Source organism: Mugil cephalus, chromosome 6, assembly GCF_022458985.1.
Source record: "Mugil cephalus isolate CIBA_MC_2020 chromosome 6, CIBA_Mcephalus_1.1, whole genome shotgun sequence".
Lineage (NCBI taxonomy): Eukaryota > Metazoa > Chordata > Actinopteri > Mugiliformes > Mugilidae > Mugil > Mugil cephalus.
Window position 1 is genome coordinate 3,126,605 of NC_061775.1, and position 16,457 is coordinate 3,143,061.

The following is a 16,457-nucleotide window of genomic DNA, read 5'->3' on the forward strand; positions in this document are numbered from 1 at the left end:
GCTCTCCTCTTGTGTTCTTCCTCTTCCAAAGGTGCATTTATTTTTCCCGCATAAATAACGTGCTCTAAGCACATGAGGTTATCTTTGCCTTAACCCCCACCTCTGACAGATGGGTCTACAAGAAAAACCTTTGTGAGAACTTGCTTTGACTTTAGATTCAAGACAATGAAGCACACCAATATAATTTTGTAAAACTTTTGCCTTCATGTCAAAGCCCAAACAATTGGTGAATTTGAATTTGTATATATGTTCTTTAGTGACTAAACGTTGCTATATTTGTGTTCAAGAGTTACGGAGAGTTCATGAATGATCATTCAAGCACATTACTCCTTTAATAACTTTGTCTTTATCACCATCAACTGCGTCCTAAATCAAAACTTTTTGACTGTACCTGATGGAAACACACAGCAGCGAACAAGTATCATGTACTGTATTTTCATGTTAATACTAATAACCATTACAGTTCATGTCATTCAGTCCCAGACATACACTCTCTGTTACACATTACACACCTTCCTCATAATCCAAACAAACAATCATCATTCAACAGCAGTCAGAGAGAGAACATTAGTATTACATTTCATACAAAGTTGACCAGAGCTGTTCTTCAGCAGAACTTGCTCTTCATGGGACAGCTGACTGAAGCCAAGTTCATTTTAGAAGAAGTGAAAGTTCAAGGAGCTTTAAAGACATCGTGGCATGGCATCAGGTGGGCTTTGTGTTTACGTCGTTTTCGTGGAGAAAGTGGCGTGTGCTGCTCCCATTTCCCTTTGCTGTGTGACAGCAATGAATTCCTATGTGGCATTTGTTGTGTGGCAGCTAAAAGGTAAAGGTAAACTGAGACAACTGTCCTTTGCGCAACAGTCACAATATGCATGTTTAGGTGTTTTTTTTTTCCAAACACGTCTTGTGCCAATTCAGTACATTTAATGTAAAAGTCTGAGACAAAGTTCCCCTCACTATCCAAAATACGCCCTCAACCCCCCTTCTATGAGCACCGTTCCTCCATTACGACATGAGAAATGAGTTCCTTTGTCAAATATGTACAATGTCAAGGCACTAGCTATCATTTCAGTGAGCATGTTTTGCTCCTTAAGAGAACCAAGAGATGAAAAGTGCGACTGGATCCTGCAATATTTTCTTGAGCACAAATAAAATAAAAAAGAAAAATTATTATGAGGCTCCAAAAAAATACAGCCTCCAATCCAACTGAATTCATCGACAGTAACCACAATATATTATAATGATAGAAAAGGTGCTTGGCAAAATATTGTCCAGTTATTTAGGACAATGCAAGACTATTATCTGTATGACAACAACAACCTCCATTTGTGTCACTTTGCAGAGACACTGCAGGGTCTGCACATCTCATCGTGTTCTCTCATTTCCATTCCTCCGTTGCGATTCTCCTTCTCTCCTGGCTCTCTGTGTGTCTATATATTTGTTTCCTTTCGGTTACGCACTTTATGTTCTGGTCAGACATCATCGTCCATGTAGGGTATGTCCGGGTCAGAGAACCGTCTCTGGCCCTTTGAGGCTTCAGTCTCGTGGTGCTGGAGCTGAGGGGAGGGTGTAACTACAGAGAGGGATGAGGATGAGGACGAAGCGGAGGGAGGGCAGGAGGAAAAATGCAACAACAGGTCACAGTCGGGGCTGTCGATGTACAGGGATTGGGTGCTGTCTTTACGGCGGCCAGGCTGGTCTCTCCTCCTGACCAAGAACTTAGCTCCATGAGGAGTATGAGTCTGACTTGGGCCTGCGGACTGGGAAAAGACACCTGGGGGGAGTTTTACTGTGTCTGGGATGATGGGGTTGCGGCGTTGCAGCAGATGTCTGAAGGAGTTGTTGGAGGATACAGAGGTTGAAGAAGCACAGCTAGACAGGGAGGAAGTGGAGCTAGTAGGGGTGAGGTTTTGAAGAAACGGCCGTCCACTGGGGACTTTATGTCGCTGGGCCAGGTCTGGTGGTTTGGTAAGACAAACTGGCCTGTGTCTTCTCAGCTGAAGGCCACTTCGTCCTGAAAGACAGGGAGGAAAGTGTTGAGGAAAATAATCATGTTTTACTCAATCATTTCCACATTCATCTTGAGAGGGTGAAAACAAATGGAAGATCATGCAACCATGTTATCTAATCTTTAAAGCTTTATAATTACAAACATTTGGTTGGAAATAGTGCCAAATGTTCAATCAATTAACTTTGGAAGAACTTTGAGCATGCTTCTGTGCCACACATGCATTTACATGCACACAAACACACAAACACGGTTGCTGTTCCTCCAACCTGCTTTGTTACAGAGCAGACGTCACCGCCCCCATCACCATCACTGGTCCAGACCTGCACCACAAAACACAGGAAGGGCCCAACCCAGCGGCCCCGTGGCCTGGTCAGAAACCCACAGGTGACCGGCAGAAACAGGCAGAATAGAAATTATGTCCACTACCTTAATACTGACCTTCAGGATCTGAGCTGTGGGCGGAGGAGCGCTGCTGCTCGTCCAAAAGACTCTCCGAGCTTAGTGAGGCTTCAGAGTCCAAGTTCTCCTGGTCTGAACCAGGCTGCTCCATCTCGGGCAGTCGACAGGCCAGATCCTCTCTGAAGAGCGACAGATGAAAAGGACATCAGAGACTGATGACGGATGCCTCACCATGGTGAGTACAGAAATAATGAGATAATTACTTCTCCTGTTTGATGGATTTGATGCGTTCCACCAGGTTCTTCTCAGCCTCTGTGTCTGAGTCCAGAGGCTCGTTCTCAGGGACAACGCTGAGATCAGAACTGCCCTTCTCATGCATCTGCAGAAGACAGGGCATTATTCATTGATACTTCAAACAATTCAACCTAGAAACGTTCGTTAGGTGATTATATATAAAGAGTTATTGTGACATGGCCACGGACAACATAAGACTTTAACCCAGATCTGAAATTGTACCAAAATGTTAGTGGAGTAAAGAAAAGCAAGGTGGATGGTGCCTTTGGTTTCCATGCATCTGCACATGAATTCTTTGTGAATAAGAACTATTTATAATGAGAAAAATAAAGTGAGGTAAATAATGGTTCACATTGAAAACATTACGGGTGTGGTTTACAAAGCCAAGTACTGATAAAATAAAACAACTTTCTTTGTGGTCTTCTTCCAAAGGGAAATAAATAAAGAGGAAGGCACTGGAACATCACAAAAACAAAAAAAGTGCAGCATTACCATCAAGCTTTGCGAGTCGCTATTGTTAGGCCATTGTCTTGTAAACAGGGATTACAACACCAACCCAGAACCATCTTGTTCTCTCACACAGAGAGCAAGAATAAAAACTGAAGTTCCTTCACATCTCAAGCAGGACATCAACCAAAATCACAGCAACATGCACTCTACTCCCAGTTAGTATGGAAGAGTAAATAGTATTAAAGAAAAACAAAAACACAACAGCCAGAGCATCACCCACATCTAAAATGCCATGCATGGGGGCTTTCACATGGCCCACTACTACACACTACAACTACTAGATCTACCATACCGGGGAAACTTGATGATACATACCACCACTCCTTTGTAAGGAGCTGAGAACCTGAGAGGCAAATGCCAGAAGTGCTAAAGAGAGACAAGGAACATTGGCCATGTTACCCATATAAGCTAAGAACAGCAGTGTCTCACACCTGGAATGTGTGTTGTATTTAATTTTCAAATTAAATACATAAAAAGGAATTATTATCTATAAGACTTTAAAGCCTTCAAATTTGTCTTTTTCACAGCCAAGTGTGCAGCTGATCTAAACTGTTCAGGTGGTTTTGGTCCACACTAGAACTTCAGCAGTGGATCCTGAGTGAAGCAGGGTTTTGGTCCTCACCGTGTTTTGTCTCTTGAGTTTGAGCTGGTTAACTGCCAGAGCCTCAGCGTACTCTAGCTGCTCAATCTCCTCCATCTTCTCATTGTAGCGTCTGATCTGCTCATTGAGGAGCATCTCCACACACCTAGAGATGAAAGAGGGTTCAGGAAGTGAAGCAAATTTACATCTGCTAGTGTCAATCTATGGATTATATATGATAACTTCTAGTCTGATGAAGGTTATGGTTTTCAGCATTTGTTTAAACTAAGAGAACTGTAAATTCAACCATGTCTTCATTTTTGAGGCTGTGGTTTCTTGTATTATTGAACTGTATTGTGTTGTACTGACACATAGTTCTGTTACTTTGACAACCCCATTTTAATGTGTGGGCTAAGATAAAAAAAAAAAAAAAACATATTTGTATTTAATTCCATCCACAAACAACATCCTCCAACATGATGATACAGTTGCATTACTATGTTTCTTACACTGTTTCATTATAAGCAGACCATGAAGGAGATTTGGTACAGGACTGTCATATAAGAATGCATTAATTTTCATTGGTGTACCTAATATTTTTGGCAAATGAGAGTAAAAAGCAAATTTAGTTATATTTGACTTCATGGTAGTCTTACGTGGTTGTCTTGGCAACATCTTTCATGCTGAGCAGCGGGTCTGCACTGTCTGGGCAGCGCAGGATACACGGTGCAAACACAATGGCCAGCGAGTTCGGAGACATGCGGTTATGAGCCTCCTCCTTACACACTCTGTAGGAACATAAGCAGACATCAGCATGTAGCTCAGGGACAGGAAGTTACGGTTCTGCATTAATTATACTAATAATCCACCATGAATATGTTTTGAAAAATGAATAGTCCCAATGGAATGATATCAGGAAGACATCAAAATATACTATGTAATAGCGTCTACCTGACTAGATGGAAGACAAGCCTCTCCAAGGTGTTGAAGTTTGCTGTAGGAAGCTCCTCCAACACTTTGTAAATGGCTTGAAGCTGCTCCTGCTTCTCAGGAAGTTCTAACAAGAAGAGAAACCACATCAAATCACTTAGAGTACACTATTTTTCAAAATGCAGTACATTCAGTCAACAAAACGCAAGCACATTTTCTATTGTAAAATGCCTCCCCCTGGTGGGGGAACGGCCTCCTCACCCACTGCATGCAGAAAGTCACTGTAATGTGTAAAGGTCATGAGTGGGTCTGGCAGCTCCCTCAGCCACTGCTTCACCAGGCCTGTCACTGTGTGGGTGGGGTAGTCTTCAAGGCAGACAAGGTGGGGGTCTAAACATGACAAAAAAAGTAACCTCAGCACAAACATCAATAAAGACACAATTAAGGCTCCCACTTAATTTCAAGTGAGCAGTTACCATCACATAGAAGGAGTCTAACCTGTCTCTAGTCGCTGGTGCAGTTCTTTCATGCGGTTTGCAGACCCAGACTTGCGGTAGATGCCCTCCGTATAGAGGCCGTGTATCTCCACGTGCTCCAGCATCATCTCCAGCACCATGGGCACTGGGTTCTTATCGTTGACCAAGTGACACACACGCACGCCAAAGTGTTGTCCCGTGAACTCTTCGTCACTCTGTGGATTCACCAGACAGCAGCAGTCAGCAGAAACTCACCCAGACCACTCACCCCATCTCTCTTATCTCAACAGCATCCAGGAAAATCACACATTACTATTTACAGCCATTTACGCTTCCACAGAGAAGGTAAACGTCCTTCTTCTGTTCCACTACATTTCTTTGCACAATGTAACTTTTCACAAAGGGTTAAAAACTTCAAACATGATGTAATATGATTATGTTGATTCTACTAATGTACTATAAAGTGAGACATGATGCCTCTTAATTAAAAATAAGGTAAAGCAGAAGTTATTTAATTAGTTCCATGATGCTTTGCATTAAATTAAACTTAAGCAATTTTACAGATTACAGTAAGCGACCTAATCTAATATAAAGAAAAGAAATCCACATTTGAGCTTTAAACATGTAGATAAAGGACATGCTTTGATAAAATACATTGTTAGTTACAGAGGTCATCTTTAACCATGTTGTTAAAGTTTTGCTTCAGCACACTGTCTTATAGACCCTTCTTAAACTAAAAACATACCTTTTTGGCACAGAAGGTGGAGCAGTCTGTGACTATCTTGCAGATGCACTTCTTGTGGCACACCATTTTACAATCTGTGAGACAAGATTTAAAAATGCATCAATTACTTTAAGAACTTATTTATTGTAAGTTATGTTACAAATTGTTTAGGAGCGTTAACTCACAGCTGCACATGTAGGCTTTCTCCATTCCCCAGATGTAAGAGCTACACTGGTCACAGGACTGCATAATGCTGACCTGATAGTTGACGAAAATGTGATCCAGGGGGCTCTCCATCTACAGACAGACAGTCACTCAGTTAAAAATACTGTTTCTTTAATGAAATGAAAACTGAAATGAAAAAAACAACAAAAAAAAAACACCCTGACCACTTACGCTTTTATCTTTTTTTCTCCTTTTCTTTCTAGCTTTTGCAGGCTGAAATACAAACGCACAAAGAAGACAGGTGTGAACATCTTATCCTGTTTAGATCAAGACTGAATCATAATGAATGTCAGTGTTTTACCTTTGCAGGTTCAGCCTCCTCCTTTTTCATCTCTCCTCTGATGAAGCCGTCCAGCACTGACTGGAACAGGTTGACCACTAGTTGGACTTCTTCTTTCTGTTTGTTGCTGGCCAGGTGGATCACTTTGTTCTGGTAGCTTGTCATTAGATCTTTGTAGCCAATGGTGGGTTTCTGTTAAGGTTCAGAGGATAGGAGAAAAAAAGGAAGAAGAGAGGATGATGTAGACAAGTTTTGATCAGCAGGTACGATGTGTCGGATTTCCGCCTGCATTCAGACTTACTGAGAGAGAATACATGTCTTTAATTGTCTCTCTGAACTGCATGGTTGCTGTGACAAAGATGGCTTCTGTGGCTGACAGTGACTTTCCCCTGGAGCGGAAATCATTCACCTACAGAAGAAAAAAAGAAAAGAAAAAAAAACAATCAAAAAACTGCCATTACAAGTATCTCTTTATGTAAATCAGATTAAATTATTTCCAAAAAAAAATGAACATCTTGTTGCCTGAGACTCACCTGATTGCCAAGAAACTCATCAAGGTGCCGCAGCTCATTGGCGTTGGCAATTTCTCTGTCCAGCGAGGCATTCCACTGCTCAGAGACCCGCGTGGCTCGACTGATCTTAATGGTGGGGTTTCTGCTTAAACCTTTACCGGCAGCGTGGGGCTGAGGCCGCGACGGGTGTCCAGATGTCGGGGCTGAAAGGGTGAATGTGTTCATGAAATACACTGAGAAAAGGTGAACGATGATATATAAATCACACCTCCACACCTGTTTATACAACTTAACACACAATGTACAATATATAAATATTAAGAATGAAACTAAACCCAGAGTAAACTTATTCTGTTATCACTGCGCAGGTCAGTGTTTTCTCAGAAAGCAAACAGCGGGATTAGGCAAGGCCTGAGAATAATCACGATAATGCACCTGTGTTTTCTTGCCACGTCTCACTTCCTGTGGTGTAACCTACGTGAACTACAGCAACTCAGCAAGGGAACCTGGAACCTCCTTTGTACAATTTACCTTCTCCTGCTGCTGACTTCTCACTGATCATCTGAGCAAATGTCAGCTCTCCATTGTCTGGAGTGTGGGCCTCTTTGTGGGGTCGTTTTTTCAAAATCTTGCTGAAGAAACCAACTGACCTGCAGGCCAGAAACACAAGAACCTTTGAAGGACACTTTGACACACTTTGAACAGTGCTGCATAAAATGACTCATAATTGTTGGATCACGCTGAAAAGGGAAGAGATACTTCACAAGTCATTAATTTATAAACATTTACAAAGTAAAGTTTCATTTCCTGTATGTTTCTGGTTTTTGTAACCATATCTCTGCTTGGAACTGTCTGAACTGTCTCTTGGTAACAACAGCGAAAAATCAGCGAAGCAGATAAAGATTTTATGTAACTATGACGTCCAGTTTCATTTTCACGTCAAGACTAACTCATCCACAAAGCTTTTTTTTTTAAGTTCCACATATTCAAGCTTGGCTTCTTAAGTGTCACCATAGTAACAGTACACATGAAAAACAAAACAAACCACCTGATGCATCAAGGGTACATTTCTGGTATATAAATCCATTCAACCATTCTGACTGTGAACATGCACCGAAAGGAGTTTTATTCCTGAATCTGGTTCAAACAGATGTTCTAAAACAAAGCTGAGATCAAACTGGGGATGGCTTTGTCTAAAAGAGCTTTCCACCACATGTAACGCCAGTGTCATTACTGATATATAAACAGTGTGCTAACGGACATATTATGTTGTGCTTTTCAGTCCATCTCAGTCGTTTCAAAGAAATCAATGGGAAATCAACATCTGTTTGTGTATTTTTTCACATTCACATTCAGGAACCCTGTCTATCCCATCACCAGAACATGTGCTTGTAGGTCATTCCTCTGTATGGTACCTGTCTGGTGTGGACGCGATGGAGTGCGCTGAGTCCTGGTGACCAGAAGCCTCTTGCTGCCTCCTTCTTAATGAGCTTCCCTTTGAGCCATCACCATGACTGTCTGATGAGGAAAGCATCTGCTGAACAAAGAACAACATTTAGACATTGACAGTCAATTACGAATGTCGAGAAATCCTCATGACAAAGACCAACACTTAAAATACCTCTCTGGATGAAACAGCACCAGCCCCTTCAGAGCCCGGAGACAAACTATCAATCGATGAGGAGCCTGCTTCAACTCTGGAGGAGACACATAGCAATACATTAATAGATAATACTTTTAGCACTGACAACTGAGGGGTTTCTATCAGAAATAGACTAAATGTTGTACATCATCTTTTCTCACTTACCGGCTGACATGGTGTGCATAATGTGAACAAAAAAAATCATTTGTTAGAAACAAAGAGTTCTTGTAGTTTAAGGGATGAGGCTGGTGACAGATATTAGGAACTACAGAAGATATTTAAGATTAAATGTGTACAGTTTAATTTGTGTTAAGTGTTATGTCCTAAAACAGTATGGCATATCTGTTGAGTTTTTAGAGGATTTAGCAGTCTAGTGAGTGGATGTATCGACACTTCGAAACTACTGTTCCACTGCAATATAGAAACTTGATCACTGTGACTCATAGATTATTGTGTGATTTGGTTAGTTTCGTTTAAAGCCTAGACAATAATGAATGTCACCAGACTTATCCTTTAACATGAGTGTAGGTCTGAGAATACGATTGTAACACACGACGTACAGAGATGGCTTTTTCATCCTTTCTTCTCGGTGCTGCGATGGAGGGCTGGCGCTCTCAGAAAGATCTCCGTCACTCCTCCTCCCCTTCCACTTCTCTGGCTTCTCCTTTATGGCTCCAGGCCGGCGATGCAGATTCACCACTCCAGCACTTTCGCCTAGGCCATTTCTCTCAGGTACAGAGTCGGCAGGTTGCAGGGATAATGTAGATGGACGGATAGGAGCAGCAGGAGAAGAGCTTTTTGCCTCCTTCTTCCCTCCCTTGTCTTCCTTCATTTTCCATGCCACAAAGGTGTACTGGTCCAGCTCCTTGCTGTCTGACCGTTCTTTTAGCTTAGGTGTCTCCTGGTTTTTGCTCTTTGGTGGGGATGTTTGTTCCTTGTTAATGGTTGAAGAGGCGGCTCGGTCAGTCACTCTCTGGTTGTGCTCCAGCCCTCTTCGCCTCCTCTGCTCTCTCTTCTCCTGACTCCTGGATGACTGGCCCCTGCTAATAGCTGAAGGTCTCTGTTCAGCACTGGAAGGTGTGGAGGTAGTGCTGGGCTCTTTATCTGGCCCCTGAGCTGGTGATGTGGATTTAAGTGCGTTGGAGGGGACACTGTCAGAGGGCAGGCCAGGCTGTGAATCTGACTGTCCTAGTGTTTGGTCCTCCAAATCCTCCTCCTCTTCATTCTCGTCCAGCTGAGGTCCAGCCTCAGCTGGGGTACCATTAGTTTCCAAATTCAAATCCTCATGCTCTGGCTCCTCGTTCTTGTCCTGTTCCTCCTCTGTATGCAAGTGTGCGTTAACCACTCCTCTCTCCTCCTCAGTCTCCTCAATAGGGAGGTCTTTATCCAGCATCTCCTCTGTGACCAGCTCTATATCTGGATCCTCTCTTGTTTGAGGCTCCCTCGCCAGTCTTTCCTCCTCTTCCTCTCTCTTTTTCTGTGCTTCTTGCACTTTCCTGGCTGCCTCCTCCTCCTCTGCTTTCTTCCTTGCTTCCTCCTCTTCTGCCCTCCTCCTTGCTTCTTCTTCTTCCATTCTCCTTTTTTCTTCCTCTTCTGCTGCTTTTCTTCTTTCCTCCTCCTCCTCTTCCCTCTTCCTCCTTTCCTCTTCTTCTGCCTTCTTCCGAGCTTCTTCTCTTTTTTGTTTCTCCTCACGGATGGACTGGCACCTGCAAACCAAAAGGCATACAATGAAACACAAGTTTTTAAAACCTTTATTAAATCCTTTACTATGTGTCCACCAGTCCTGCCAACTGCTACACCATACTTCCATGATGCTTTCATTGAGTGCTGTTGTTTTTACCTTCGGCGTGCTGAGTGTCCTCTGACTAGGGCTTGTATTTTTGTAGCACCCTGTCTTTGTCTGTGGTACTCTAATCTCTGTGCGTGTCCCCTCCACACTGCCTGGATGACAGAGGCTGCCCGTTGCCTTCGCTCCTCTTTGCAGTACCTTCGCCATGACCACTAAAAAAACAGGTGAGAGAAAAACAGAACTGCGCTTAAATACTCTCCTAACTATCAAAATGTGAACAAAGAACTGAAAAAAGCTAAAAATTATTTGCAACAAATTAACTGCATGTACCTGGATCAAAATAGCTGCTCGTTTCATATCTAGAAACTCTTTCCTTTGCAGGTGAGCTCTGAACCAGCGCTGAAGGAAGATGATCTTACGCATCACGTCTTTGTGCAGCACATCCTGCAGCTGCTGTCGCTCCAGCTCTTTCAAGAACACCTGTACAGACAAAAACAAAATAAACCATTAGAATAACATACAGTCCTAAATGCAGAAAAAGGTGAGCAGGTTAGTGGTGTACCTTAGTTTTGCCTATTTGGTAAGTAGTTGGGTCCAGGCCCATCTTCTTCTCAAGTAACACTGAGATGTCGTCTTTAGAGACAGCGGCATTCTTTGGCAGCAAAACTCTGAAATGCTCTATAAACTCCTGCAGGGACAAGGAAATGAAAAAATACATGCATAACATGAATGGACTGTTCCAGAGAGGACATAGATGGCAGGCATGAATGCCAGTATGTTTACATATAGGGATGTTTTATTAACATTCTCCATGTGTATTCTTATTTCTGAAACATGTCATTATATCAACATCAACATATAGTATCGTCAGTGACTTGTCAATATATTGTTGAGGGAATTTTGCCTTGATTTCACCAAAGGTGAAGCAGTACCTGGAATGTATACTTGGCTCCATAGCCTGACCTCCTGATGCGAACAGTTTCCAGCATTCCTGTATATCGCAGCTGTTGAACCACCAAGGCTTCGTCCAGATACATCTCTTTCTGCTCATACAGTTACACAACAGGCATATTTAGCTATAAGCTCTCAACTGTCTTTTTTAAAAGCATCATATGAAAGTTTTCATATGAAAACTTAAAGATTTGACTCAAAGACGTCACATGGCAAAGTCCTACCTTCTCAGCATTGGAGCGAATGCATCGAATGAAGAAAGGCTCTGCTCTGTTCAGAGTCTCCAAGAGTTTGGTCAGAGACGTCTGAAGAAAACAAAGATAGGGGTTGGCTGAATGTTCAGGAAAATGTTGGATTCTGGGTATATAGTGCATATGCTGCAAGGGATGTTACCTGGAACTGGGCACTGATGCTAGGTGGTTTCTTCTTTTTGTGCAGGTGCATCAGAGACTTGGTAGTGCGATCTTGCAGTGTCAGACTCACAATGAACTTTAGTGATCGAGAATCTAGCAAACTCTGCTGAGCAACAATATAGTGGTTTAATCTACTATTGGGAGACATCACACATACTATACAATCACATCAACTCTGTTGTTAAGTAATGAGGCCACATTTTTCTGCCTCTAAACTTTGTCCTTATGTTTACCTTGGGTATGACCTGCTTCTGTTTGGTGCTCTTGTTTTTCCTGCAAAAGAAGGAGAAAGAAGGTGGAGGATGAGTAAGGTGAACACAGGGCCTCAAGGCCAAAGTATTGGGGATGGAGTGTGAAGCCAGGTTAGTATGGTCGAGTGACTTCTTCATGCGCAGTCAGTCAGTGATGGAATAAAGATGTGCACCTAGATCAGATGAATTATGGGACACAGGGTTGAATAAGTGACAACGGAAGGAAGACAAAGAGGAAGAGCGAGTTTTGCTGCAGAATATAGGATGTAACAGTCAGGCTAGTAGAGACTCCTCACACAAAGACAGAAGTGCTCTCATCAAATTTATGCTCATATCCAGTGTGTGGCCATATGTCAAAACCTGTTGTAACCTGTTGTCTAACATGCTGCAAGGCTGCTTGGACATATTTCACAAGATGCTCTGAAAGACTTTGCATGCCAATAGTCTTCTGATATTCATGCAGCAAAAATAGAAATACTCATGGCATTTAAGCCTTAGCCTTCAAGCAAACTAGATAATATCTATTAAGTAGAGCAAATTCCATTTGTAATTGATGTGTGAGTGTATTTGATGTTTCAGGTCACAAAAGATGTTAATAATCCATTTAGAAAAGTGGCTATAAATATGGCAATTTTAACAAGCCATGGCTGGTTATATAAGCCGGCTTATAAGTGGAACATGGCTGACCAAAATAGCTATGGTCTGTATTACTCTTGAGGATAGAAAAGCTTTAGCGTGAGCATGTTCAGCCTGAGCCATTTAGACTGGACTGATCTTTGAGAAGAGCTGATGCCAGGTCTTTCTGCAGACTCACTGAAGGACGTGTCGTGGGAAGCGGAGGCGACCCCAGGACTGTAGCAGCTTGCGAGGGTCTTCACCATCCAGCTGCAAGTTCTTAATGGAGCTGATGATCTCCGCATGCATGTCTCTGATCACGCAACACATATGCACAACCAGTGTGAATAGGGAAGGAAGGGGGGAGGGCATACGGGGAGGGTAAAAATGAGAGAAAAATTGGAAAGAAAACAACAATAGGGGGAAGGAAACGAACACCACTGTGAGGACACCACCACCGAAGAAAAAAAATACCACTGCAGTTTGACAGGACTAAAACGCGCAGCAGGATAGCTGGGGGTCTGATATCAAAAAAAGAACTCCAGCTTACAATCGTTATTCGTCTGTGAAGAATAACCCACAAATCTCCTCTCCCATTATGCACATTCATGTACAAAGAAACCACAAGATACACAAGACCACCCAACCATGCTGCCATGTCTCCTTTTAAGAACAGAAACACACACACAGAAGGAGAGAGAGTGGGGCATGTAGGGGTTGTATTCACACACTTAGACTGCCACTGTGGTAGTTAACATGCAGAGCTGAGTTGACGTTCAGTGTGGTTGGCCGTCTGTTTCCATGCTGCGGCTGTTACTGACTATGTGACTGTACATGGTTATGGGTGAGGCTTCAGGATGTATAGTCCTTTCATTTGGACTGATGTTACACTGGACACTGGGTCTGGTGAGGTTAATATGGGGAGCCTTCCGTGTCCCAGAGCTAGTCCATGCAGCATTTGTCTATACTTACCATGACTGACCATGAAAACAGAAGTCAGAGGCAGTGAAGGAATAGTCAAAGTGAATCTACCCTCTGCACCTCAATGTTTGCAGATCTGAAAAGGACTGGATGGTTTATTAATAGTAAATGTCCCAGGAGTTTAAATTCACAGTCCAGCAATTTCAGATCTGAAAGCATGAGGCAAAAGGTCAAGTTTCAGAGGCCCAACAATCCAAAAATATTCTTCACGGTTTGGTTCCATTCTGAGAAAGCTCTCACTGTCGTCTTTGTCTATTTTACTCAGGGTTTTTGTACATGCGCAAATATGTATGTATTTCCAAGGCTTCACAACTGATCTAAGTAATCCGAGTGGCTAATCAGAGAAGGCCAGCACAAACACTTTCCTGCGCTCTCTTGCAAGAACAATAAATGAGGAAGGAGAGGGATTATTATGGCCACAGAAAACAAGCTGCGGATTACAGTGAGGGAAAAAAGGGAGGTAGTCAGGTAAAGTGCAAAATTGCTGTACAGCGTTTTACTGCTGCCCTGAACGTCCTCATACGGGTGACTCACTTCTTTCATATTTAATAAACCTAAGGATTCAGATTATAAATGATCTTTTTCGGAACTGAGAGCAAACTCAGAAAAAGGAGCAAACCACTACCTGTTATTCAAAACTAAACACACTTCCTTCCTGCTTGGCCTCATGTCCTCATTCTTTTCTCTGTCCACCCAATTCACTTACTTCTTATTTTCATAGCTAGTAAAGATGTCTTCAAAGGCCTCTAGAGGGCGCTCCTCTGAGTGATCAAAGTAGAAATCGAGCATAGAAGCTCGTCTGTGGAGGGGAGAGGAAGAGGAGAGAACCGCACACACCGGGGTCACCAAAAGGTGGAGAGGATTTGTTGTCTGAGATGAGGTGAAGGATGATTCAGCTGTCAGGGTGTTGCAAAAATGTTTTGAGAGTGTTTTTTTTTTTTCTGGAGTAATCGGACCAAAGATATTGTAACTAATCAATTCAGGTGACTGACACTGTTCTTCCTTATCTCATCCAGTTCAACAGGATAAATGTAGAGGCCCACAGTTTAGCAGGTTAAAAATGTCCTTCGCATTTAACATGGAGCACTTGACAGGAAATATGTTGCTGTGCAGTTCATGAGGAGAGAACAACTGGCAGTTTATTATGATGATCTTATTTTGAAAGATCAGTTTGTGCTTTGTGAAAATGTGATGTAACGCAGTTATTAACCACAAAGTAAACAGGACCAACAGTTCACCACCACGGCCACAGGTACCTTGGCTGAAGGTGGGGAGTTTGCTCGAGAGGAAACACCTGACAGTTAGAAAACCAGTCCACACACAACGAAGCCTGAGTGAGACAAGTTTCATATTGAATTGTGTATAATACTTACTTGTACATTCTTTCAATTGGGGCATTAGACCGCTGAAGTTCTCCTAAAGGGGTTCTGGAAATTGGACGGACAACACCTAAAAAGTCCAACAAAAACACAAAATGAATACGCATTATTAACAAATGAAACAATGTTTTAATGATGAGCATGTTTTCTAGTAGATTTTTTTTTATCTATCTTCTTCTTTTTAGCTAGTAAATCCACATAAGTACGTTCCTACGTCAAAGGCTGCTTCAGAGAGCACCGAAATAGTCTGAAGGACTGAGGATTGCAGAGAAAACGTCAAAATCTCCTAAAGCCTCAAGTCTGTGGCCTCCATATTATTCCTGTGTGCTGATCTGAAAGGCTAATTACAGAGCAGAGAAACTGCAGCACTCTGAAGTTGTGGTATAAGTGTAACTGGAGTGAAGACAAAGCCAGCTGCGGTACATCAGCCTTGCAATTTTTTTTCAATAAAGCCCTGGCATATTACACATTTTGTCAGTAAGTTGTCAGTGACAACAAAGTTTCCAAAAACATTAAATGCACACGGCAAAGGCAATGTGAGCCTGATGGTGTACCTGAAGTTTTAGCTGCCCAGGCGCGGCCAGCCTCGTTAAAAGCTGCTATGCCCCTGATTGTAGCTCGCAGGATGCCCCATCGAAACATAGCCACCGGGTCCATGCCAATGAGCTGCCGCACATAGGCTCGATCGCTGCTCCGCAACAGTGCCACAATGTCTGGCCGCATGTGGTCTGTGTTCTTCTCTCGGAAATCCTGGTAGGGAAGGGTATGAGACTTGTTACAAAGAAGTGGTAAGGTATTATCATTTTATATAATGTCTTCTTTGTCTCTTCTGGTTACCTTGATTTGATACTTGACTTTCCCAGCAAAGTGCCGAATGACAAAGGCGGGCTCCATGACTGGTGTTGGGACAAAGTATTTGTTCCCCTGGTGCTGCTGCTTGAATTTGGCTAATAATGTCTCATCTGTGGCATGTGGAAAGCTGGAACGCAGAGACAGCAGGCCAAGAAAGAGGATAGAAAGAGAAGAGGAAATGACAACTGAAGTCAGAGCTTGAACTGCATGAAAACAAACATCGTTCGATCATGTGATATGAGTGAAACAGGGATCAGCAGCTGTTCTTACTTGCTCTCCTCATCCAGCAGGTAGAGCAGGCCAGTGGGTTTCTTGCTGATGAGATGAATGCAGCCCACATTGTCTGTGTAGTCAATGTTGTGCCAGGTGATTCCCTCTGCTTGGTACTCCTCCTGCATGAGCAGAATGAACATTCAAGTGGACGAGTTAAAGGTCATTTAAGTCTCACTATAAAAACATTATAAATTCACCAAACATCCACGTGTTTTAACTGAGCAGCCCAAAGAGATCCATCATTGGCATTTGACTAAATAACTCTAAGTAATTATAGCAATAATTTCACAATACTATTGTTATCCAGAGCTGCTACAAACAAACTAGCACTAACATCCACTCAATTTTCACCCTCTTTTAGACATCA

The 16,457-nt window shown here is 42.6% G+C and overlaps 1 protein-coding gene across 15 annotated transcripts in view; it reads right to left on the minus strand.

Moving 5' to 3' along the window:
* Positions 1-307: 307 nt before the first annotated feature.
* Positions 308-16,457, minus strand: part of LOC125009984 (unconventional myosin-IXb) — a 49,361-nt gene continuing 33,211 nt past the window's right edge. The window contains exons 13-45 of one of the 15 annotated variants that reach the window (XM_047588315.1): positions 16,088-16,209; positions 15,803-15,944; positions 15,520-15,715; positions 14,960-15,035; positions 14,293-14,385; positions 12,805-12,918; positions 11,973-12,012; positions 11,720-11,845; positions 11,551-11,631; positions 11,308-11,418; positions 10,938-11,063; positions 10,706-10,855; positions 10,427-10,587; positions 9,147-10,292; positions 8,566-8,641; positions 8,360-8,481; positions 7,476-7,594; positions 6,966-7,147; positions 6,734-6,841; positions 6,454-6,624; positions 6,324-6,365; positions 6,113-6,224; positions 5,949-6,022; positions 5,226-5,418; positions 4,989-5,117; positions 4,749-4,854; positions 4,454-4,585; positions 3,840-3,963; positions 3,533-3,583; positions 2,677-2,792; positions 2,453-2,592; positions 2,281-2,334; positions 1,866-2,017 (exon numbers count right to left, since the gene is read on the minus strand). In XM_047588315.1, coding sequence (XP_047444271.1) covers positions 2,321-2,334; positions 2,453-2,592; positions 2,677-2,792; positions 3,533-3,583; positions 3,840-3,963; positions 4,454-4,585; positions 4,749-4,854; positions 4,989-5,117; positions 5,226-5,418; positions 5,949-6,022; positions 6,113-6,224; positions 6,324-6,365; positions 6,454-6,624; positions 6,734-6,841; positions 6,966-7,147; positions 7,476-7,594; positions 8,360-8,481; positions 8,566-8,641; positions 9,147-10,292; positions 10,427-10,587; positions 10,706-10,855; positions 10,938-11,063; positions 11,308-11,418; positions 11,551-11,631; positions 11,720-11,845; positions 11,973-12,012; positions 12,805-12,918; positions 14,293-14,385; positions 14,960-15,035; positions 15,520-15,715; positions 15,803-15,944; positions 16,088-16,209 — 4,695 coding nt within the window. In that variant the 3' untranslated portion in view covers positions 1,866-2,017; positions 2,281-2,320. Of the gene's footprint in view, positions 2,018-2,280; positions 2,381-2,440; positions 2,593-2,676; positions 2,793-3,532; positions 3,584-3,839; positions 3,964-4,453; positions 4,586-4,748; positions 4,855-4,988; positions 5,118-5,225; positions 5,419-5,948; positions 6,023-6,112; positions 6,225-6,323; positions 6,366-6,453; positions 6,625-6,733; positions 6,842-6,965; positions 7,148-7,475; positions 7,595-8,359; positions 8,482-8,565; positions 8,642-9,146; positions 10,293-10,426; positions 10,588-10,705; positions 10,856-10,937; positions 11,064-11,307; positions 11,419-11,550; positions 11,632-11,719; positions 11,846-11,972; positions 12,013-12,804; positions 12,919-14,292; positions 14,386-14,959; positions 15,036-15,519; positions 15,716-15,802; positions 15,945-16,087; positions 16,210-16,457 lie in introns of all 15 variants that reach the window. The other 14 variants (XM_047588314.1, XM_047588305.1, XM_047588306.1 and 11 more) reach the window with 14 other exon arrangements.